Raw genomic sequence first — 24670 nt, 5'->3', positions numbered from 1 at the left:
GGAGCTGAAGCTCAAGCCGGGTAAAAGTTTATTATCCCTGGCCAGGCGCACACTGGGGCAAGAGCATAAAAAGTGAACTGCAAACAAAGCTGGCGCCCAGGGCTAAACTTTTATAAGTTTGTTAGAGCATTAAGAGACTCGCATGCAAAGCTTAGCAGACTTTGTGCTACTTTCTTTTCTGTTTTTTGTGTGACCCACTGTAAAATGGCGCAACGGTCGACGCCTTCGAAAAAGGTAAACGATTTGAGACTTGGTCTCGCACAAGAGCAAAAAGCCAGAGCTCAGCGGGCGTAACAACCGCAGCATAGTTGTGACTTGTGCGCAGACTGCTAGCAGCACATGTTAAAAGTACTTACCATAAATAGAGAAGAAGCTGCTAAGCAGCCAGACCAGACTAAATGGAAAAACTAGGCAAACTGAACAAAATGAATGTGTATAAAAATAAGAAGAAAATTACAAAAAATAGCAGTTAACAATTTACACTTGGCACAATACAAGCAAACCCTACTGTACGGCTTAACAGCTTTGCTGCGAAGCTAACAATTCATTATAAATAAATGATAATTATCAATCAGCTGACAGAAACAAATTAAAGCAACATAAAAATAAATCGATATGCAATTTAAGCATAACTCAATTTCAAATTGAAAAGAAATTTTGAAATGCTAGTTGAATTCAATTATTTGCAGCTTTGTCATTCACAAGTAAAGCAGCAGCATGCGCAAGCTTTATTTTTCATTGCAATACTATAAATTAAAGTTTAAATGTTTGCACTTATAGTAAGCTATGTTAAATTCACTGCACGCTTTGCTTCGATGAAAACACCAATTGCTAACTGAAGTACTGAAGGGCTGCCTGGCTTTGCCTCTTTGCCTGGAAATGGAAATGGGCGTCTGCTGTTAATAAATTTAAAGTTTGTTTTTACTCACTTGGCAAAGACAACATTGGGCGGGCGCACTGTGGACATGCAAGGGAGCCCACACAGCACAATAGAAAGTTGCTTTCAACGTCTTCTCTCTCTCGCTCTCTCATGCATTGTTATTGTTGAGCTTGTGTCCAGTCTGGCAGTAGGTTAAAAAAAAAACGTTAAACAGTAGCTGGCTGCATTGTTTGTTTTGGCAGAGTCTGGACATTTATGTGGTTTGTTTGCAACTCTTTTTTGTTGCTAGTCGCTCATAACGTTTATGGGCGCTAGTTGAATTTTCTGCTTTATGTTAGCATTTGCATTTTATTAAGTACTTTTCAACACAAAAGTATAGAAGGCTTGATTCGCTACAATTATGTTTCAATTAATGTAAACAGTCGGTGCGGTATACAACATTTGCTTGTTTGCTGTGCTGTCAAGTTAATACTTAAGCTTTGCCAAAAGACAAAATCGTCGAATGCTTATTAATTCATGTAAATTGTTTGTTACTTAGCAAAAGCTACAGCTCAACTAACTCCCCTAAGGCACTTTATACTAATTGTGGCTGTGTGTGTGTGTGTGTGTGTGTAATTGAAACGCACTAGACGCTAACTAACTGTACTAGTTTGCTACATAATTAATTGTTTAAAGCCTGCTAAGTGTGTGTGTGTGCTGAGCTGCTTAGTAGCTGGGCCTGAAGCCATTGCGTTGCGACAGCACCGAATCGGGACTCTTTAGCTCCATGGCCAGCTTGTAGCCCAGCTCGGGGCGACGATCGCGTCCCTCCGCCATAGCCTTGACCTAGACAAGTGTTAAAAGAGTTATGAGAAAGTTATGCGCGTAATCGTAGTTGGCACCTACATCATTGGTATGCACTATGACGCCATCGCTGGTGACCACCTTCTCCTTGGTGTTCTCAATGTCATGGAAATCGGTGCCGCGGCAGCAGTCGTCTATCAGTATAGTGCGATAGCCAGCGGAGAGCGCATCGACAGCTGTAGCACCCACGCACACATCGTAGGCCAGGCCACACACATAGATATCCGTAGCGCCCTTCATCTTCAGCTGCGCATTCAGCGTGGTGTCCGACAGCTTCTTGTTGTCCCAGAACACGGAGTACGAGTCCACTTCGGGATTGGTGCCCTTGTACACCTTGATGCCATGATCCACCACCTTGAGATCCTTGTGCAGCTCCGCGCCCCACGAGTCCTGCACGCAGTGGCGTGGCCACAAGCGCTGCTTCATCGGTGGCGGTCCCGCAAAGATGACAGTATCGAACACCTGCGCTGAATCCGCATCCAGCTGCAAAGGAAAATCACAAAAGCAATGCCAAGACATAATTCAATTAATTAATAATCGAGCACGCACCGCTGAGGACTCGTCCATGGGTCGCATTTTCACATTGTCAATAAATGAAACATGATCGCTCGGATGCCAGTCGAGAGAATAAAACACAGCATCGAAATCCACCGTGTCCAGCAGCTTGTTAATGGGCTCCAGTATCTGTGTGTGTGTGTGAAAAGAAAGCGCTACTGTCATTTGATGAGTTGACTACGACCCCCTACCCCCCACCAAAAGGAAGAGAGATAAGCTAGTAAAGTAAGTGAAGCTGGCAACGCAAGTGTCTGCAATTCGAAACGTTGGCTGAGTGTGCTGAGTCCATAAAGCGAGCGACGGAAGTGTGTGTTATTAATTTTGACAAATTTTCATGATGCTCAAGTGGCAAGTGGCAGCAGCAGCTCTGCTGCTCGACTGGGCTGGCCAAGTGCACCGCAGTGCAAAAGGCAATTTGGGCAAATGGAGTCGATGCTGAGATGTCGGCGCCTTTACTGTTGCTTTAGCTGCTGCTGCTGCTGCCACTGCCGCTGACGATGACATCCGGCGTGTGTCGCAGCGCGGATGCGACTTAAGTAAAGCATATCCGCTTCCGACTTACACACACACACACACCAACACACACACACACACGTACAGCTGCTGACATGCAGAGCATGCTAAAGGCAGCTCAACCTCATTGTCAGCGGCAATGACTTTAGCTCATCTTGGACTACGCTGCGCCTCGCTGCCTCCATTTTCATTTCATGTTACGTTTTATGGCTTTCCGTCGTCGTCGTCGTCGCATACCCAGCACACCTGCTAAGCTGCCGCCCGAGCTTGTGGCCACAACTCAGAGATACCAGCTGCCAGCTTCACTTTGCTCGTCAAGCCACACCCAGCAGCTCGGCTCGGCGCGCTCACCTCGTCTCCTTGCTGCTGTGCACTGCAATTACTTATATCCAAGGAACCACTTATAAAATCATTTTGTACATCAACAATGAGAAACGCGTTCACCGGTCGCACAATCTGCCATGAGAGAAAAAAAAAGGAAGAAAGTTTAAGTTAGATACAAATAGAGCAAGTGTATGAGCGAGAGCGAAAATGAAACATGAGCAGCCACGAAAATTGTAAGAAAATTGTATGGCCAAAGTAAGTGAAGCAGACGCCACAAAAGACGTCAGAGCCAAAAGTACATAAGCAGAAACATGAAAAGCTACAAAGAAATTTGTATACGTGTGCATTAGTAAGATGTATGCGTACCCCCCACACCACTCGAACCTAAGCATATACATAATATATATGTATCTATGGCTGTGTGTGTGCGCGCTGATGAGTTTCATTTTCGTTTTTTTGCTTGCCTGCCTGCCGCCTGTTATAAATGCGTTTTAAATGAAGTAAAAGCCAGTCAACAAAAAAAAAAATGCGAAAGAAAATGAAAATGAATATAAAAAGTAAAAACTCTCGAAAACGCTGCGCACACATGAGAGGAGAGCTAAGAAGCGCTCGTTAGGTTGCCATTGCTATCTTGACTGTCAGTGCCAGTCAGTCAGTAAAGAAGACGCTCAAGCGGAATGGAGCGGGCATCATCAACATGGCTGGCTGGCTGGCTGGCTGGCTGGCTGGCTGTCCTACTCTCGACGTCGACGTCGTCGTCGTCTAAGCTGATTATGTTCGAGCATATTTAAAATTAGTGAAGCGCTTTTAATTTGTTATTTATGTGCACGCTGATTATGAATGATTATGATCTATGCGTAAACACAGACGCAGTCAGAGCCACTGCAGCTAGCGCGTGTGCCAGGCAAGCAGCAACAGCGCGCAGCAGATGGCAGCGTGACACGCGCACGACTAAACAAGGCAACTAAACACACGACACGTAAATTGCTGGCAACAATTTTAATTGGCTTATTTTAGCGTGTAAAAGTACAGACTGAAATAAAATGCACATCACTAGTTGGCAGCTTTGATTTGTTGCTGCCACTGTTGGCAGCAGAGCGTTTAAAATATGTCATCCAGCTAAGTGCTTTAAAGCGGCCAACGTGAGTTGCAACAGCAGCAGCAGCAGCAGCAGGTGGCGCAATGATGGGGAGTTGATGCTGCTGCTGTGGTTGTTGTTGTTGTTGTTGTTGATGCACAGACAACGCTTAAGCAGCTGATGATTTATCGTCGCTTGGTAGTTAGTATTAGCAGTGCCTCACCATGTTGCAACGGCAATGGAGTTGTGCAACCAGCAGCGTAGTCAGGGTCAGAGTCAGGCAGCGGAAGTGATTTACATTTGCCTGCAGTGTAGCATGCAAAGCATTTGGAGCATAGTTTTTGCTTAGCTTATGCTCTCATGTAGATAATGCTCGACTAAGGATAGTTAATGTATCAATATGAGTGTTATGCTGTCTACGAAAATTAATCACTTAAGGCACCCAAGTTGGGGCCAGGTGTTAATTAATTGTGCGCAATTTAGGCTGTGTGCGTTTTTCTTAAATTTGTTTGCGCTTTAGCCGCAGCAGCTACTTCAATTATGCAGCATTTGTGGCAGCAGCTGCTCCACTCAAGTTGGCAAATTAACACGCTGCTCGACCAACTGACCCTTATTATTATGGGCTACACTCATAACTTGCGTTAGCGCCAGGCGTTTTAATTTAAAGTTGAAACTATGAATGTTTGATTAAAGTGCTTGCCTTGCCCTTAAGCCAAGCGCCCAAGCTCAGCAGCTGCTGAAGTGCTGTTCATTCATTTTGCTTGGCAAATATGTTACAGCTAAATTAATTATTGAGCGCTGGGAATGGGGCCACAGACACGTTGTGCATGTGACATCCGCAAGAGAGAGAGCAAACTGTGTGGCAGGCAGGGTGTGGCGCGGGGAAGGGGGGGCTGTGGCAAGTCAGAGCACCTTTGGTAACCGCAGCAAATCTTAAATTCAAATTACACTTCAACCCGATTCTGTCAGCCCCGAACAAAAGGAGCAAGTTATAGAAATAACTTTACTGCCTGCACACACACACACACACACACACACACATGCGTGCGTGTGTGTGTGTTGCAGAAACTTTCGTCTTTCGAGTCAATTTCGAAGCCGAATAAATTTCAAAATCCGTAAACCCTCAACGCCGACGTTTTTGGGTTGCAGTTGCTTTAACATTGCTGCGGCTCATGCCGTACAGCGTTTTGGGAGCCGCAGACAAACTGTCAAACTGTGTGTGTGTGTGTGTGTATCAGTGTCTTTGAGTATGCCAAAAAAGTTGCCAAGCTAAACGAACGAAAACGACAAGCAGCAAAATGTGAAAGGCGCACGAATCGAATGAAATTCAAAGTGATATTGAAGTACGAGTATGTGCCAAAAGGTAAAAGCTTACAAGTGTGTGAGTGAGCGAGCAAGCCTACTCTTGTGTGTGTGTGTGTGTGTGCGTGTGTGGGACAGGTGCTAAAGCAATTTCCGTTTTGAAATTGTTGCATAAGTTGGCGGATCTGGCAGCTCTGCGTACTCCCTGCCCACATTTGCCAAATACACACACACACATGCATACAACACACACATATTTCTTTTTTGTAGTTTGGCTTACGCTGGCCTAGACAGAGACACGACACTCCGTTGACAGCTGTGGGATATTGTGGGCGCTCAGCAAAATTACATTATACAATTTATGCGGCTGACGGCAACAGAGCAGCAGAAATTGTTGGGACCAACCACAACGCTCATCGTAGTAGTGGCAACTAGTAAGCCATAAATAAATGCAGCAACTTTTGCAATTCCAATTTAAATTCCTCGATAGGTAGGCTCAGCACAGGTGATAGATACATTTTCTTCAATTTAGCCAGCTGTTGATTTACCAGCCATAATCGCATTTTCGCTTGTCCCGACTATATTTATGGCATATCATCAATCTGTCTGGCCGCAAAGCTAAGCTAAGCTAACAAACTGGCTTCATTTTTAAAGTTACGCACTTTAATTTACGCTTAATCTGCATTTGATTTATTAATGATTTATGCTCTGGCCAAAGCTTGTTTTCTATTGGGAAAACATTTTTCATGTCTGACCAATCCAATTAAGCAAAAACTGACCAACTGACAACGCCTCACACTCCCAACGCTGAATTAACTGTTATGCCAAGGCAAGCTCTAGCTCGCTCTCTCGCTCGCTCTAACGCTTGCTGTCTCGCTTTTCCTAATTCACTCTGCGTTGCTGCTTTTTGTATGTTATAAGTCATTAAGTTTCTAAATAATCGCCACAGCGTGTCAACTTTGGTCGTTAAACTTTCATCAGTCGCAGCAGCAGCAGCAGCAGCAGCAGTCGACACGGTGAGGATTCCAAAAGGACATACGAGCAAGCAAGAGAAAAAAAAATTAAGCGTCCTGGACGCAGAGAGACACAAAAACTGAGGCAAAATTTATAGCAAGATATTATTTTCCGCTCGATGAGCAGACAAGTCGTAGGGCGACATTTGGCACTCACTCTGCTGCACCCCTGCCCAGCTCTTGCTCACTCTCTCGCACACAGTCGCTCACTCTCTCACTCCCTTTGTAGCCGTGTTGTTGGCCGTGTTTTTCGGTGTTGGTGCGTAACTGAGCTCGAAAAAAAAACCAAACTGTGCCACATTGTGCCATAAATGAAGACATTATAAACGATGCAACGCGACCCCCAACACAGCTACACACGCTTTGTATGTGTGTGTGTGTGTGTTATAAGTAAGTGCGCTCCTAAGATTAACGGTAGACAGTGTAAGACACTTAAAGCTTCTAAAGATTTTTGAGTTGCCTTCACAGCGGGTATGGGGGTTCAATGAACTATATTATATGAGCTCTCTCGCTGCTTCTATGATGTATTATACCGCCCTGGCAACGAGCGTGCACCTCCGCAGCATAAGCGTATAAATATACGGCCAATTTACGACTGCTTTATAGCAAAGAGCAGGTGAAGTCATACTATTAAAATGCCAACAGCAATAAATGTGCGATATACGATGCTTAAATTGAGCTAGCTGACGTTAGAAATTTGTATAGTCGTTAAGGCTGTTAGCATGAATTCTTGATTAAAACAGGGCAACAAGTTTGAGCATCAAATGCCAATTAGTCAGATTACTGCGTGTAAACAAGCAGCGAAAAATTTGACATAAGCATTTAATATGCCAATTAAATGTTTTGCATTAATTGTTACAAATGTATCTAAATTGACATTTCAAATTTTATAATAATTTGTTATATAAACAGCAAAATATTGGCTACATTTTTAGCTTTAAGTGGCAAGTGAATCAATTGAAATCTCGCTCATTTAAATAACATTTAGATAAAGCAGAGTCTACGAAGCTGCTAATAATTAAAATTTGTTGGTTATATTAGTCGAGTGGCAAATGCATAAATTTATATTCCAAATATTTAAATCTATTACTAAGCTGCTAATATGTTTATAATTTGTTGGTTTTATTTTTAGCTTCAAGCTGCAATTGCATAAATCTTTACACCAAATATTTAAAGCAATGTTAAGCTACATAATTTTCATTTATGGTTTATGTTTCTATTTCTCAACTCTCTTAAATTTCAGCTAGTATATCAAAGGCTTTAAGCTTAAGCATTCAGTGTATCAGAACTGCTCGCATATCTTTGTCAATTAAAACGCGAGCTGAAAATCAAAATGAATGCCTCGGGGCATGGTTGGCTACCTTCAATTCCAGCACTTAAGCACAGGTAGTAAAAAGGTCAGTTTATAGTGCATTTGGTCCCTCATCAAGAACGCGGTACGGTCGTCGCTACGTTTACGTTTGGGTACGACGGTTTGGTTTTTGCGGCTGATGCTGAAAACCGCAGCATTTCACGCTTCGTGTCACTCGAGAACTTGCCCTCAAACACACACACTCACACACTTATATATATATTACGTATACGCCTTGTGTAGCCGCCTAGACACACGCCGCTTTGTGCAGTTGGTTAAAAGGCATTTTCTGCGCATTTAAGCACATAAATTACGCATTTTACAAGTGGCAGCAATGCAAACACAATAAAAGCATCAAAATATGAAATGCCTGTGCTATTGAATTTAGCGTATAAATCATCAAATTGCGCCCAAGAGAGCGGCTGTGTGTGTGTGCGCACCTTTACATTGATTGTTTTTGTATGTTGGACATGAATGAACATGAATGTCCGCGCACATGATTTACATAAATTTGCGTTCATTTCCGTTTCCGCAACTTCAATCGGTTCAATTTACAGCAACAACAACAACGCAAAAAATGAATACAGACAAACATTTTGCGCTGAAGACCGCAGTGCAAATGATTTACGGCGTTAATGTTCTATTTATGCGTTTATTTAATTTCCACGGTGCAGAAGTTTTAGAGCTTCTAAGCATGATTCTCTCCAACGTCCATCATTTGATTTGTTTATTATGCAAATTTTGTTCTTTGCTCTGTGCCTCCAACTTCTATTTTTTTGTTTGTAGCTGTAGCTTTTCTCGCTTGGCTCCTCTGGCCTGTTTTTGTTTTTGCCTCGGCGCGCGCTTCTCGCAAACATTAAACTGCAAAATTACCATTTATGCAATTCAAGCGGAAATACAAACAAAAGTCAATTTTATGGCGCGCAATATTTTTCTTTTTCGCCCCGATTTTATATTTTTTTATTTCCATTTTTGGCAAACCAACACCACATACACCACAGACTTGGGGGCGTGGCGGACCTGCCGCTTTTTAAGTGTTCCCCTTTATTATGATATCAGCTGTTGTAGGAATTTTTTTCTTGTTTTTATATGCGTTAATAAATTTTTATGCAATATTACACAATTTGGCAGCACAAGGAAGCAGCACGGGAAGTGCGGCGAGGGGGGGAGCAGCGCTTAAACGCCATATCAAATATAACGATTTTCTTTTTTTTTTTGTGTGTGAAATAATTTGTCGCGTGACAAATGAGAGAGGCAGCGACGCTTCAACGATTCAACAGGCAGCAGCGTACGCTGCGTATACGTAATGTATGTGCTATACAATGTAAAAAGTGTACATGGCTTTGAGTAAAGTTTAAGCAATTTGATTTCCACTTCAAATCTTTAATATTTACTATTGAATTTAAAATGTTTTTGGGGATTTGCTGTAATTTAATTATGCATGACTTTGAAATTTTCAGTAGAGAAAAGTTTAACAACTCAACTTGAGTTGTTACTTTAAATTTACAACAATTGTTACAAACTTGCCAAGGGGCGTGCCTGTACAAAAATAATATAGAAACTCTGCACATCACGTACATTGCTTTATGGCGGCGATTGTGTGGCAACAAAGTCGCTCAGCAGCAGCAGCCGCAGCAGCGGTAAGAAAAGCAGTTGATGAAGTTGCCAAGCTATGGCCAGCCATAGAGTCCATAGGCAACAATAAAATTATTGCTGAAAATAACTTTTTTTCTCTCTACATCATGATTCGCTTGCTTTATATTTTAATATGCTGGCAATGCGAGCGAGCTGAGCTCTGAGCGCTCAAAATGAATGCAACGCCGTTTCGTTTACTACGGCATTTTATTTGTCACGCGTTTTTATCACTTTACGTGCGTTGAGACTCTGGGAGCAGCAGCAGCACATTTGCATACGCAGCGCCGTCATCAGGCGGCTGCGGTGGTGACGACGACGACGACAACGATGATGATGATGATGACGATAGCCCAGCGTGCTGCGCCGTACGGCGGGCCCCATGACGTGTGACCAACAAGGGCTGATCAGGATTGAATTACACACACAATCGCAGACTTTGGCCACTTTGATTGCAAACGCAGCGAATGACGGTGAGTTTTGTCTGCGGTTCAAGCGTCAGACAGAGCGAGCGAATCAGCGAATGTGCGTGGGAGTGTGTGTGGGTGTGTCGACAGCTTCCGCGCTGGCAAAACGTTGACAAATATTTTATTATCACATTTTATGATTTTATGAGTCCCCGGATATGAATCACTGAGTGACGAGACACACACACACACACACACACACAGAGACATAAAAGGAAATATACATATGTGCAAGCTCCGCCCAGACAGCAATCAAAGGGATAGACAGTTAAACAACAAGTACTACATGCCATATAAATAGAATGAGAGCGAGAGTTTGGGTTGCTTACCGTTTTTATCCATTGATTCCAGCAGAATTTAAACTCCTCCCTGTCGATGAAGCCATCGCTGTTTGTATCAAAGACGGCGAATATTTGCTCGAGGCGTTCGTGTGGCACATCATAGATGTGGCCCTTGTCATTGCGAAACAGAGCCCGGCAGATTAGCGTAAACTCATCTAGATTCAGGCGGTCATCGCTACGTTACGTTCCATTGTGTGTGTGTGGGTGTGTGTGTGTGTGTGTGAGAAAGTTCAAAAGGTGAATCAGGCATGAAAATAAACGGCAACAAAATAAAGTTAGTTGGCAATATCAAAACCGAAAGGTGGAAGCTACACTGAGTGAGAGCAAGAGCGAGACAGCTGTGTTGTTGTTGTTGCTGCTTTGCCTTTGAGGGTTGGCTGCTTATCAATGTAGCATAGGCTGTGCTTGTAAGTTCGCCTTCGAACAGAATGCAAACGTATTTTATTTATAGCACCCTTTTCGCTTCAATCTCCCCCCGAGGCGGCGACAGCCAACTCCAAAGGCAGCTGCTTTCAATTCGTTTAATTAAGGTAAAATTAATGCGATTACCTTTATTGATTTGCGCTTAAATGGACGGGCCCATAAAACTGTTGAAAATGTCAATTAGAATTAATTTATGCAAAATATGTAAATATTTCCGCTCAGGCTGCTGTTTGCTGTTGTTGTTGTTGCTGTTGCTACTTTTTGCAACTTTGGCCGAGCGCATTAATAATTAAACTTAGACTCGAGCGCGTTGTGTGCGGCGGCGCAATTAAATCTGACATTTTTATATTACTTTTGCATTTGTTTTTGCTATTTACTGCCTACCATAATTATTTATAATTTATGCAAGTTGAGTTTTGGCCGCAAATTTGCCATTGCACTGACAATTGTTAATTCACTTAATGCTGGGTAATTTATTCAAACGATTTATTGTTTGTTGTTCGCAACTTTAGCATGCAGTCAATTTATATTTGTTCAAGCTCGCTCTTCAAGCATTATGCAATTAATTATATAATACGTGAAAACATTTATATGTTATTTATATTTGAAATGAAATACGCACCCATCCTTGTCGAAAGCCGTGAAGCAGGCGTCCATTGCTGAACCGTTTGAATCGTCGATGACAATTGGCGGTGTTGGTGAATCCATAACTGCGACAACGTTGGCAGCAGCTCTGGCAACGTACCAAACAAAGTTTACGCTAGCAGCAGAAGCAGGCAGAAGGTCGCCACTTAATGAGTAAAAGCCCACACAGCGCACTGCAAGTTAAAGTGAAGCCATCAATAATAACAGTGTACAGCACAAATCCCACACTCTCGATCTCTCTCTCTTTTGATAGCTGAATTTGCTTGTTGCCTCGCCTTGGCTTACCCGCTCAGCTTGAACGCCCGCCACTTACTGAGCTACACACGCTGGCGCTGCTCGCTGGGCGCTGGGTGCGCCATAGATTTATCGAATAAACAAAATAACGCCCGCGCCCACGCCCACCCCGCCTGGGCAAAGGCATTGTCATGGCGACGACGTCATCTTGTGGTTTATTTTATTTATTTGATTTCACGCCCCACCCAACAAAAACTGCCACCCACCTGCATTTTGTAGCTTTGACTGTTGCTGTTGCTGTTGCTGCCCGCCCGCAGCGATTACCTGTCGGCGTCGTTGTTGTTGCTAATCAAAAGTGCTCACATTGTTGTTGCTATTGTTTGCGTTTGGAAAACTATAAAGCTGAAGCTACAGCTATGACTGCAGTCAAGTCTCGACCTTTAGCAATGCGGGATTCCAAACTTAACTGATTGTGTGTGTTCGCCATAAGTGAGCCTAGGCACTTTCAAATGCGTCAAAAGTACAGTTGTGCTCAACTCACACACACACACACACACACATACACATATATACAGCGGCGTTGGTGGTGTGGGTCGCGCCTGAGGTTTAGCTGGGCTTGCGGATTAACCTACCCGCAATGTGAATTGAAGTTCTTGAGCTGCCAGCGCGAGTGAGTAACAAGGCCAATTGTGTGTTGGCATGTTGACTGCCTTGCTGCCAAAGACTTGGCCTCGCTTTTAGAGCCGCAGCAGCAGCAGCAGCAGCAACAGCAGTGACAATGCAAATTTAGTTTTCCTTTTTACTCAATTTGCCTGCTGGCAACTTTCTATTGTTGGAAGCAGCAATGATTCTATATATGGCGCAGGTCTTAAATCAAAATCACAGCAGGGTTACAACGTTTACTTACATTTAATCTATGTCGAGGCAAAGGCTATTTTCCAACAGTCTAATCCTAATTTATACGCCATGCCTTTCACCTTAACGTATTTGCTATTCAGGCGCTGCCTTTAGACGCAGCAGTAGCAGCAGCAGCAGCAGTTGCTATTGTAAGCCACAAAGCCATAGATTTCCATTTAACGTTTAGACTTTGCCTGGTCATAGCCTTCCCTTTTTTTTTTAAGCCCTGCCTTGTTGTTATATGCTTTATTTTCTTTTTCTGTTTTGTTCGCTTTTGTGTGTTTGCTTTGTCGTTGTGCCGCCCAATAAGTATACATGCAATAAATTTAAATTTATATGTATGTTTACTTAATATTAAAGATTTATGCACAGTCGGGCTGACTTTAGCTGCAGCAACTAAAGCCAAAGCTAAAGCACACGTATGTCCTGCCTTGTGTATAGGTAAAAGGGTCTAATAAAATAAAAATACTGCACAACAAATGGAGTCGAGTGATTTATGCCTGATGCTGCTGCTGCTGCTGCTGCTGGCCAGCTCGGGTCTCTTTGTGGCCCGCATGATTCAGCAGCATAAAGAGCTGGGGGGCTGGGGGTGTCATAAAGGCATAAATGATCAGCGGCCTACCCTGTGTTGTTAGTGCTCGCTTTAAATTAGTTCCACTGCGAGCACTTGTTCTTTAATTTGCTTGCAAACAAAAACTTTTGCCGCAAAATAACAGATAAACAAGCAACAAACAAATTTTCATTGGCCCAACTGCGAGAGTGCGGACAACGGGGCGTATGGTTAGGAGTGCCTTATGAATTGGAATATGCTGCGGCCTTTATATGCTGCCGCAATAAAAATGCGCATAATTTGCGCTGAGCTCGACAAAAGTTTCGCCCGAAAATAAACTTAAGTACAATTCCCCAAGGTAACGGGGGAAGGCGTCTTGGCTAAGGCGCCGCTGCGCCGCATACGCCAAACACTAATTGAAAACTATTTTTGGAGCAAGCCTGCCAGCCAGCAAGCCAACTACCAACTAGCAATTCGCACAGTTCCCAAGAGGGCTTTGGGTTAATATGTAAATGGTGTATAACGCGAAATGAGCAAAACTTTTGCTGCGAAGCAATTTACGCGGCATTAAGCAAAACGCGTGCGCACACCTTGTCTGCAATCCTGACTCCTGCCTGCTGGCAGGACTATCTGATATTATTATTATTATTTTTGCTTTTGCTTGAGCTTTTTTTTTGTGGCCCTCACTTGGGTGCGGGCTTCAATTGTTTTCGATTAAAGTTGTCGACGTCAAAGTCATTGTCTAAATAAAAAGCATCATAAAAGTGAAAGCAGTTTGCCAAAGCAGCTGCCACACCCACTGCGCCACTTTAGCCCACATCAACAGCAGCGGCGGCAACGGCAACGGCAGGCAGCAAGCAAAAAAAAAGTTTGACAATTTGGCAAATAATGAATCCCGCACGTGTCTGAATTGTGTCTGTGGCAGGTGAGCAAAGTGCAGAGGTGAGACTAAAAGGTTAAAAGCAAAGCAATTTATATATTTAACTTGCAGCTAAACTTTATTATCATAAATGCTATCTACTAAACAAAGTGGAATGGCAAAGGCAATGCCAATTGGCAATATGCTATGAGTTTTTACTACACAACAAACATTTAGTGCTGCTCATCAAGGGAAACTTTAAATGTTCAGTGGGGCACAGCACACAGACAGACTTAAGCGTGGGAGGGGGGAGGGGGGGGGGGGAGGGGCATAAAAGTCTTGCATAATGCAGTTGAGCAGCGAAAAGTAAATTAACGTCTAAGACATCCTGTTTGGAGCGCGAGCGCGTCAAAAGTGGCTTGTCAAGCCACTGGGATCAGCTAATAAACCATGCGCGCTACCCGAGCAGCGACTCGCTCCGAGCCGCGCCGCGCCGCACCGCGTGGCAGGAAACAGGCGCTAAGTGGCAGGGCACATTTAAAAGCAAATGCCTCGAGGTCGGGCTCAGTTTTCAGGGCAGCAGCAGCAGCGGGAAATTGTTGTTGCGTCAGCCATCAATTGAATTGCCAAAAAATTTAGCAGCTTCTGTGCAAAAAGCCTTTAAATTTTTTTTTATTTGGGATTTTTATTTTTTCTTTTGCTTGATATCCTGTGCTTTGGAGCTTGCCTAATGCAGGCACGTCAGCAGCAGACAAGAGCAGCGGCAGCGGCAGTAAAGACAGACATTGATGGATACGCAGTGAGGTATGCCACGTCAGCAGCTGCCTTTGGTATTCACAATGGCTGCTTTCTTGTGGTCTGACATTAACAGTTGAGGCGAGAGCTCAGTTCAGCTCAGTTGCCCTTGCCAGTTTGCCACACTAGGTGTCAGACAGCCCCAAAGTTTCGCTAGTCAGACATGTGTGTGTGTGTGTGTGCGTGCTAGCTTTTATCACTTGTTAGTATCTAAAAATACGTGGCACAAATGCCGCCTTTCATTTCATTTCATTTAATTTGGTTTCATTTCGTTTTCCTTACCTGCCACCACGCACTTAAATACAAAATGATAAATTGCCATTTTGACTGAGGCTGCCTGCACCTTCAACCCAAGCTCGTCCCTCTCCTCTCCACTCCACTTCACTACACTTCAGCTTTGCTGCTAGCTTCATTTCATAGCGAGCTCGTGCTTGGCACAGCGCAAAGCAAAAAAGAGGAAAAAAAACTTCATAAAATGAACGCAGTGCGCGCCGCAAATGGGGCCGCCAGGGCGTGCCCCAAATGTGCAGCAAATGTTGGATCACAGGGCCATGTGCCCCTCTAGATATTGTTGATTATTGCTGCGTTCGTTTGAAAAATGTGCGCGCTACGCGACGCCGATGCTGGCGATAAGATAGAAACACACACTACCGACCATACACAAAGGTTCATAAACCACACACCTAGGCATAATAAACACACACACACACACGCATGCAGCTGCAGAGAATTTTGCTATTGGCATGGCTTTTATGACGCTTCCATTTTTTTTTTGTTAGCTGTGTGCATATGCAGACAATCGCAGCGTGGTATGCATAAAAAAAGTGCGAAAAGCAAAGCCGTACAAATGGGTTTGAATCGAAGCGTGTAAGGCTCATAAAGTAACACAGCCACTAAAATATCTTTAAAATGGATGCTGAGAAAAAACTGTAAGCAAAATGAGGACAGAAGCGAGGGAGTTTGCCTGTATCTCTCTTTTCATTTCAAGCCAAGAAGACAATTAAGAAGTATATACATATATAAATTGAAACTTGAATATATATAAAGCAAAACTATAGTGCATTATTGAAGAGTGTTTAGATATATATCAATGTAGGAATGTGGAAATGTTATATGGGCATTTCGTAGGTATCGATGATCATATGAAGGCATCATCGATATGTTCGGATTTAGAGTAAGAAACTCGACTGCGAGAGAGTGAAGTTGTGACCGTGAAGCCAAAGCAAAACATATATTTGCTTATATGAAAATAGAATAAACTTAAAAAGTGTTCGAAGTGAGGGTTTTATTAGTACAAGTAAATAGAAAAAGTGTTTCGCAGCCGAGGAATATCCTACCGATTCGAATATACAAGCTGAAGTGTCAGTTAAAACTTTTTTCAAAGGGGACAATTCTAAATTTGATTTCAATGCAGCAACTGAGCGTGAATTGAAGCCTGTAAGATTCTTAATAGCTAAAAGGATACACGGCAACTTCAGTGTCGTTTAAACTGTTTTGAAGAGAAACCATTTGAAACTTGCTTTTAAACGTAACTAAAATAGCTTTAACATTGATTCTAATATACAAACATAGGTGTCGTTTGGAACTATAATGCTGAGGACGCTTGCTAAACTTGATTGGCTTGAATCCTGCAGAACTGTTTAGATCTAAAAAGTAACAGCAGCAAAATAGTTACTTAAAATAGTTACTAATATACAAACACAAGTGTCGTTTACAACTATTATGAACTGACAGCCATGCTAAGCTTGATTTTGAAATTTAAAAATGCAGCTTTAGGGTTGGACGCGTTTGCAACTTAACGAGCACTACTGATACATTTGGTTACCAGTCACACGTCGCTGGCATTATCAGCACTAAATATTCTCAAGCTGAGCGCCATTCGCTGGGAATTACCCATAAAATCCTTTAGCATTACAAGCTGCCTGAAGTAAGCTGTCGCATCACTAGTGCGATGACTACAACTAAGTACTAATCTGCCATTGCAGATTATGCGCCCAGCTTGGCCCCAGCACATAAAAGCGACAAAAAGCAGTCGGGAGTCGGGAGTCGGCAGTCGACCACTAAGCAACATCAACTCAATTTGGCCATCATCCCGGGCAAGTCCAAAAACTTCAAATGGCCAAATGGCGCACAACTTCATTTAAAAGGCATTACCAGAAGCATTTGCCCCAATAACAACAACAGGACATGAAGCAGTTTGCACCTTTTTTTTGCGCCATAAACGTTGCCACCATTAGCATTTTTTATGCATTAATGACAAGCCACAAAAATGGACACATCGTCATGCATATGAATGAGAAAGGATACATGTGTGTGTGTGACTCTGTCTGTGTGTGTGTGTGTGACAATAGACACTAAGCCTCATCACACTGTGCATGGCAGAGTGCAGCATAAAAGAGATAAACTGAAAGGCTGAATAAAAAAAAGGCCAAACTCGAAATGAATTTGACAAACTGCGCATACATGCGCTAGATGGCGCTATTGTTGATAAGCGCTCGCAATTGCGGATGTTTTGAATAATCGATGTTTCCTGTGACTGTCACTGTCTCTGTGTGTGTGTGTGTGTGTGTGTGTTTGAACAGTCGTTGCCTACTTTTGAGCGCTGCGTTGATTTTTTAAGCATTTTATGTTTGCATAGCTTGCAGCTTTTTATTTTTATATATACGCATCAAATATATATTTTTTCGTTGGCTGCACATTTTTATTTGCCAATTAAAAACAGCCGCAGTCCACCCAGACTTGCACTCATGCAGACAACAATTTGTAGCGCATTTAAATACAAATTGTTTGCACTATTTTCACTGCAGCAGCAGCAGCAGCACCAAGAGTCGGCAAGGCAAATGCACAGTGTTGCATTTAAATTGCACATTGAACTTTGACATTTTTCGATAGCGCTGCGGCGCAGGCAGAACACACACATTGAGTCACATCAATTGGAGTTAGGATAACGCTAACAGGCAGGCAGCCAGGCAGGCAGGCAGGCAGGCAGGACATGAGCTGTAAGCTCAATTTATTGGCAAAATATGCAGGTGAAACGAATCGTAGCTAAATGTAAACAAAATGCCAGTCAGCGTACGGTTAAGAATGGCAACTATTCCCACCAGGTCGAACTGCATCAGCAGCAGTAGCAGCAACATGCGAAGCTAACTGAACTGAACTACTAATGTTGTTACGGCACGTGTTTTGTGAGTTTACGTTATTGATTGCGTCATGAATTATTGAAAGATTTCTGCTACCAAATGGCAGCACATGCAGCTATGCAGGTCATGCAGGCAATTTAATTTAAGCCCCAAAACAAATTCAAACGCCATGAAATAACTTTGAAAGTTAAAGAGTTTAAACAATTTGCTTACTGTCTTTGGTTTGAGGTGTGACTGAAATTTGCAGATTGGATTTCAATTTGCCACTGCGCACTTTAAACTTGAACTGCTGAATGGGCAAGAACAAATTAAGTAGCTTACGAAAAGACAAAAGTCTGACTGTGTAAGCTGCTTAAAATAGAGTCCCAAATAATCAGCAGCAGTAGCCAAAACTGTTTGCTGGGGCATGGGGCTGACTCCCCAATCAATTTAAACAAAGCCTGCGACAAAGCGCTGACCTGGGCCTAGGCCTAATAACAATAAAAGGCTAGATAAACGCTGACCAGATGCAGAGCATCCCCAATCGCCTAAGCTGAGAAATAACAATAAATTTGAGTGGTGGAGTCTGCTGCTGGGCTATACATAGATTGATTGATTGATTTAAATTAAAGGCATTAAGTGGCTGGACATATAATTGAATCGATCCGAACTACACTCTCCGCTCTTCGCTCTCTCGAGCGACGGCAGCGGCGAAGCATAAATTGTAAATTGCTTTATGGGCATCTTCAGTTGCCTGCACTTCATCGTAATGTCATTTCGGGCCCCGGACACTTCATATAACATGCCGCCCCGTCGTCAACGTATTTTATGACACAAACAGGCGGCGCTAAATTTACGTCGTCCTTAGAGCCAAACACCAAACCAAATAAACCAACAAATCAATTTGCCAGGTGCCTAGATCCCACACACACACACACACAGCCATATAGATCCTTTAGCTTGCTACTGGGTTCTCTATCTGCTTGGTACGTTTAGCTTTATTTCACTCTTGGCTGAGATTTATGAGCCAAGGGCGCGTGAGCTGGAAAAAAAAAACAGTGGCAGAGCACAAATTGTTTTTGCTTTGCTGGCCGGCGCCAAAAGTTGTGCCTTGGGCTCAGATTTAGCCAGAGCACGAGAGCCCTTAACTCAACTCAGCTCAGCTTGGAATTGAAATCAGAATTAGAAACGCGGCGGCGGCGGCGTCAGCGGCAGCGGGTTGGGCGTACTGACCGTACGAAGAGTCAGCATTTATTATTTATAATAGTCGCCGGCTTTGCTTTTTGCCAGCCATTTAGTTTGCTTTTGCTAACCTTTTTTAATAGATGACAGCCATACCAGGGGCAGACATACCAAACGCCCACACACATGCACATTCAATTGCTCGGGTTGCTATTACGGACGTTTGTTGTTGTTGTTGTTGTTGTTGTTGGCTATCAGTAAACATTTTATTGTCACACACTTGGCACAAATGGTTTGGCCGGACGGGCAGCACGGCCAGCTCGTAGATCTTGACTTCTATACGGCAATCACAGCAGCAGCAGCACAAAGAAGTCGGAAACAACAACAACAAGCAGACAACACATGTTGTCGTCAGCCTGGGCGATACCCTTGCCGAGAGTTTTATGGCATGGTAATGAAGCCGGCGCTACTATATAAATTATTAAGACATTACAAGTGGCACAAGAGTTTCCAAGACAATGCAGCCGTGTAGATAAATCGGATTTGCTATTGAACTACTTGGTAAGCTTAGCCAAGCGCACTTCAAAATTCAAGTTTGCATAAATCATTGAGTGCAGAGCATTTTTAGTTCGCCAATCATTGCTTGCTGGCCAATGCTTTGCACTTTTTTTTGCTTTCAATTTTGCAACTGTTGTAATTTTGTGCTATGCTGAGTTTCAGCTTCTTCTTCTTCTTGCTGCCTTTTGCTTTTTATAGTCCGTTAAGCCCTTTTTGGTCTTTTGACTTATTGGTTTTGAGCAGCTGCCACAGAAAGTAAAAAAAAAAAGAACAGAGCAGAGAGCAGTGAACGCCATCGCCGTCTCCGGTTGGCATAACGCAACAACGACATGCGTTTAAGTTCAGTTGCAATTGCCGCTGGCCGCCGCTCTGTTTGTTCATCAGCCGCAAGCAGGCAGCAGCAGCAGCAGCAACAGCAGCAGCAGCAGTTGCAGCAACTTGCTAGCGGCATGTCCAGTGCATACAAAGCCCAGTCGAGTGGAGTCGGCTTGGGCGTTCTTGCGTCCTTGTCAGCTGTGTTTACCAACGGGCTATGCATAAGCATATATGTATGTATGTGTGTGTGTGTGTGTGCAACACATGTTGGCGGCTGTTGCACAAAGAAGTGGCGCCACAATGCAATGGCAACGAGTTAAAGTATTGGGTTACAGCTTTCAGCATAAAAATATATATTCCACTGCTCTCAGCGTCTTTGTGGGCAGCTCATAGTGTTTTACGAGCTTCACACACACACACTCACACTTGCAACATATTTCAATTGATATAAATATAAGAGCATTTTAGTGAAACGTCCTGGCCTGAGTGCTTTTTGGACAGCTCAGCAAATATGACCTTTTGAAGCAGCTATTAAATTCATTATCGGATATTAAATATCTGATACTTTCGAGCCTGGCTGGCATGGTAAATATTTATTTAAAGCATGCCATGCATGAATTCTTCTAATTAATAAATATATTAATTTCAATTCAAGCTAAAATATTTAAATTGCTAAACTAAACTAAAAAATGTAAATGATTTAATTGAAATTTAAAACATGCAAATTTGATTATTTTTCTAGGAATTTGTCTATATGATAAAAGAAAATAAACAAAATTCTTAATATCGCTCAAATTGCATTGAAATTTATATGCGAAAGAATGCTGCAAAATAAAAATGAATATTCATAAGCTCATGAACTCAATTAAATTGTCTATTTAATTTGCTAGCTTTGAAGCTTTTATTAGTACGAATTTTGCTGAGCTGTTAGCTCAAAAATCAAGCATACGTATACTTAATTTTTTTCGAAAGTACTCTAAACTGCTAATCAACTCATGTCTATTTACCTTTGCCATGTTTACCTAGCCTAGCGCTGATAGTGAGCATTCTGAGAATGTTTGTATGCTGGTAATTCTCGGTATTTGTACAATTGCATTGCAAACGTAGTAATATGCTTAATGAACAGAGTGAACTGTTTAAGTACATTTTTAACTCAATAAAGAATTCATTAGCTGTGGAGCACTTAAGCTGGCTGCCAGACGCTTTATCTGCTGCTTATGGCCTCCACTCAACTCTCAGCTCTCAACTACTCAATTCGCAATCTCAAGTCGATTTGTGCGCACAGCTGGCAATTAATGTAAGTTTTCACGCTATCCATGCGTTTGTGCTGCTTTCATTTCAAATGCCCAATGCCTTGTTTTCAATTAAATGAAACACCAGCAGCAGCAGCAGCAGCAGCAGCAGCAGCAGCAGCAGCAGAAGCAATCGGCAACCAAAGGCAGTACGCCCCAATCGTTGCTTTCATTATTGCCACGCTGCCAAATACAAGCAAAGCGATGAAAATCGTTGCCGCAATATTGAAAATGCGGCGAGTGCACGTTATTTGGGTTTTAGTTTTGCTGCTCGAATGTACAAATTGAGCAACAGTAGCAAGCCCCCCCCCCCCCCACTGCACCCACTGATGAGGCAAAAGAAAAAAACAATCGGCAGCAGATTAAGTTCATACCATGTTGCAGTTACTGTTACAGATTTGCTGCTGCTATATATATATGTATATTTGTATATATTTGCTTGTTTGTTATATTCAGTTTTTTTTTTCTTGTTGTTGTTTCCATTTGAATGCTGTGACCCAAACAAATGTTGCCTGAAACCCATTTTCGCTATACTATACTCAACTTGAAGCAACCCCCATTTCCATATGCAGTCCTTTGTAACTCTTTGCGTTTGTTCTTTTCAGGATCATTGGCATAGTGGGTGGCACAGCTTGCTTGCTTTTGGGGTTGGGGCAAGTATTGCGAAAATATGTCACAGCATTTGTTACACATTTTCGGGTCAATTTTTTATTGCAAATCCACACAACGTTAAACCGCCACACTCACACATAGACACTCACACACACACACCCAAACACACACGTTTCTTGTTACAGCTGTTGTCCATTGGCCCCGACCCGGAACGGCGCCGCCCCAGCTCTTGCCCTTGTTGTTGTTTCTCTTCTTTAGCTTCGTCGCATGTGCTGTTGACACTGACTTGTCTTTTAGTTCTTTTTCAATTAAAACGCGCTCAACTATAAAATCGTAAACAGTTTTGTCTGCTCACCGCCTTCGGGTGGGGGAGGGGAGAAGAGCAGCGCGTAATAGCGAGAGAATGAAAACAACACGCGAGTGTGCAAAATAACTGCAAATTAATTATGCACAACAAACGACGACAACAAAAACGACTTCAGGCCCCCCCATTGAGTCTAACACAAAATCCACATCTTCCCCTTAATTGTTGTTATAATTGCTGTTACCCGCCAGGCCCCAACCCCCCTTCGCTCCCAACGCATGTTATTGTACAGTGGCACACTTAGAACCCCCACCCAGCCATCCAGTCTACATGTAGCCGCTTCATCAGCGCACATTGTGGTTGGGTGGGGGTGGGGTGGGGTGTTGAGCTGTGTGGTGGACCAGAGGCTAGCGCATAGGCGAATACAATGCGTTGCGTTCGTCGTCGGTTCACAAATGTCGACCGCAAATTAATTTACAACGTAAACTGCAAAATTGAAAATTATGTTGTAATTACTCAATTCTGACGTTTTTCCCATTGACCCAAATTTATGGGACCTGGCCGCAGACAACAAGCGCAGGGCTAACTCAGCATCAGCAACAGCATCAGACTTAGCTCCATTTTCCATTTTCAGTTTTCAGCTTACTGCCGCTCAGCTCAGCATTCAGCCAGAGCCAGAGCCAGAGCCCATGCCCAACCCAACCTTTGTGCCAATTTAAATGCGTAATTATAACAAGTGCGAGCAGTAAGGCAGGCAGACGAGGCAGGCAAGGCTGCTTGTTCTGCATATTCATTGTGTGCCAACAGCAGCAGTCAACGCTTTGGCAGCGAACAGGAGCGAAATCTATGCAGGCCAGCTTAGACAATAGGAATTTTAATTAAGGATCAGCGTGAGCAAAATTTATTTAAAACCCAACCACTCCTACTACTCCCCGTGCAACTTGCCAGATAATCTGTGTGCCTGTCTCAAACATTACAGCCGTAAATGCGAATGCTTCGAATACCACTTGAGCTGTCATGGCCAATGTTCTGCCCAATGGGGCAGAACGGGGCGTGTGTAACTGCTGCGCGCACAAGGTGCAAAACGTGCGGTCAGGCAAGGCGCCAATTAACACTGGCCCCCATTTACAGTTTGACAAGCACTTACAATCAGATCAACGTCATATTCTAGTGAGCAAACAACTGGCTTTGGCTTTTGTTTCATATTTAGCAACTCGATCTCCAGCTGTTTCCGTAGTGTAGCGGTTATCACGTGTGCTTCACACGCACAAGGTCCCCGGTTCGAACCCGGGCGGGAACAATTGATTTCTTTTTTATTTTATTTGTTTTAATTTTACTGATTATGAACATACAAACTTGTTACTTTGATTTTAATGTTGTTAAACATTATCTAATAACAATATTAAGCGTTTTAATATTGGCTTAACACATATAGCGCTTTTGGCCATCAGTGCTCAACAAGTTTCCGTAGTGTAGCGGTTATCACGTGTGCTTCACACGCACAAGGTCCCCGGTTCGAACCCGGGCGGGAACAGTTTCTACTTTTTATTTTATTTAAATATTTTTAATTAACCAAATGCAGACATATTTTAAACTTTCAATATATTTGCTCTAGATTAATCTTAATTATGCAAATAATACTGCAAGTACACAAATGCTCATCAGTAATTTTTACTAGTGCACTACGAATGCTGAAAAGCTTTCAAAGCTATTATGCATAAGTGTCACAACTAAACATAAGCTTAAAGCTCTGGCCACACTTTTTTATTAAATCAATACGCATGCTTTTATAAAAGGAGAGCTAAGTTCAAATTTAAATAGTTTGATAAGTATATTGTTAATAATAAAAATAGATTTTATAAATAAATTTGTATCTGAATAATTTGATCTGCTGTCGTTATTCAACACGCACACACACTTACGCCGGTTGCCAGGTCTCTCTTAGCAGCTGTTGAATTCGCTCTCTCGTTGTGCTAACCTCCTTGTTAGTATGCAAAACCTTTTGACATATAACGCACTACGAAATGTAAACAAATATCACGCTGGCTTGCTTTTTCTTTCTACTGCACAGCACTTATCACTTTTGTATCTATCAAATACACAAACTATTGACAATATATATAGTATATTAGACAACAACAAATGAGTAATGCCGGCAATGTTAAAAAAAAGCGCGACTGTCAGCTGTGAAAACTTGGCGAGAACTAAAAACAGAGATATTTGAAAACAACGAGTGACCTTATGTATATCAAGCGCTGGCCCTAGCTGCCAACAATTATACGTACATACGTACACATGTGTATGTATGTGTGTAAGTGTGCTTAAAGTCTTTCCTGCTTGGTCCGCTTCATAGATTACAAAAATAAACAAACGTATTGAAGCTAAAAAGATACGACTATTAAATACTCTGTATATATGCAAATTTAATTAAAATATACGCTTGGATCTAAAGCCATGATTAAACTTTATAGAATTAAATTCCATTCAATTTAAAATTAAGTTTTTTTTTTACTAAAGATAATTTATAAGTCGCGAATAAATTAAAATCAATTAGTTCTAGATAATTTCAAGTTTGCTAAGATTATT

General features: G+C 42.5%; 1 protein-coding gene and 2 non-coding genes across 3 annotated transcripts; 2 read left to right on the top strand and 1 right to left on the bottom strand.

The window, feature by feature from the left end:
- Positions 1-1208: 1208 nt before the first annotated feature.
- On the bottom strand, positions 1209-24240 carry LOC108604743 (nicotinamidase). Its single transcript, XM_017994330.1, has 7 exons — positions 24007-24240; positions 11345-11540; positions 10288-10474; positions 3143-3247; positions 2273-2407; positions 1766-2206; positions 1209-1705 (listed from the first exon to the last, which is right to left on the bottom strand). The coding sequence occupies exons 2-7, from the start codon at positions 11428-11430 to the stop codon at positions 1586-1588; spliced, it is 1074 nt and encodes a 357-aa protein (XP_017849819.1). The 5' UTR covers positions 11431-11540; positions 24007-24240; the 3' UTR covers positions 1209-1585.
- Trnav-cac lies at positions 23312-23384 on the top strand. The gene has a single exon. It is a non-coding gene; the product is annotated as a tRNA-Val (tRNA).
- Positions 23546-23618, top strand: Trnav-cac. The gene has a single exon. It is a non-coding gene; the product is annotated as a tRNA-Val (tRNA).
- Positions 24241-24670: the final 430 nt, after the last annotated feature.

This window comes from Drosophila busckii, chromosome 3R, assembly GCF_011750605.1.
Source record: "Drosophila busckii strain San Diego stock center, stock number 13000-0081.31 chromosome 3R, ASM1175060v1, whole genome shotgun sequence".
Lineage (NCBI taxonomy): Eukaryota > Metazoa > Arthropoda > Insecta > Diptera > Drosophilidae > Drosophila > Drosophila busckii.
The sequence above is the reverse complement of the archived record's forward strand: the minus strand, read 5'-3'. Positions and strand labels throughout refer to the sequence as shown.

Excerpts from the sequence above, each read along its gene's own strand:
- LOC108604743 (XM_017994330.1), bottom strand. The coding sequence starts at position 11,430 with ATGGATTCACCAACACCGCCAATTGTCATCGACGATTCAAACGGTTCA. Across the intron at positions 3,248-10,287 it reads GGAATCAATGGATAAAAACG|ATTGTGCGACCGGTGAACGC; the intron begins GTAAGCAACCCA and ends CTCTCATGGCAG. Across the intron at positions 2,207-2,272 it reads CCATGGACGAGTCCTCAGCG|CTGGATGCGGATTCAGCGCA; the intron begins GTGCGTGCTCGA and ends TTTCCTTTGCAG.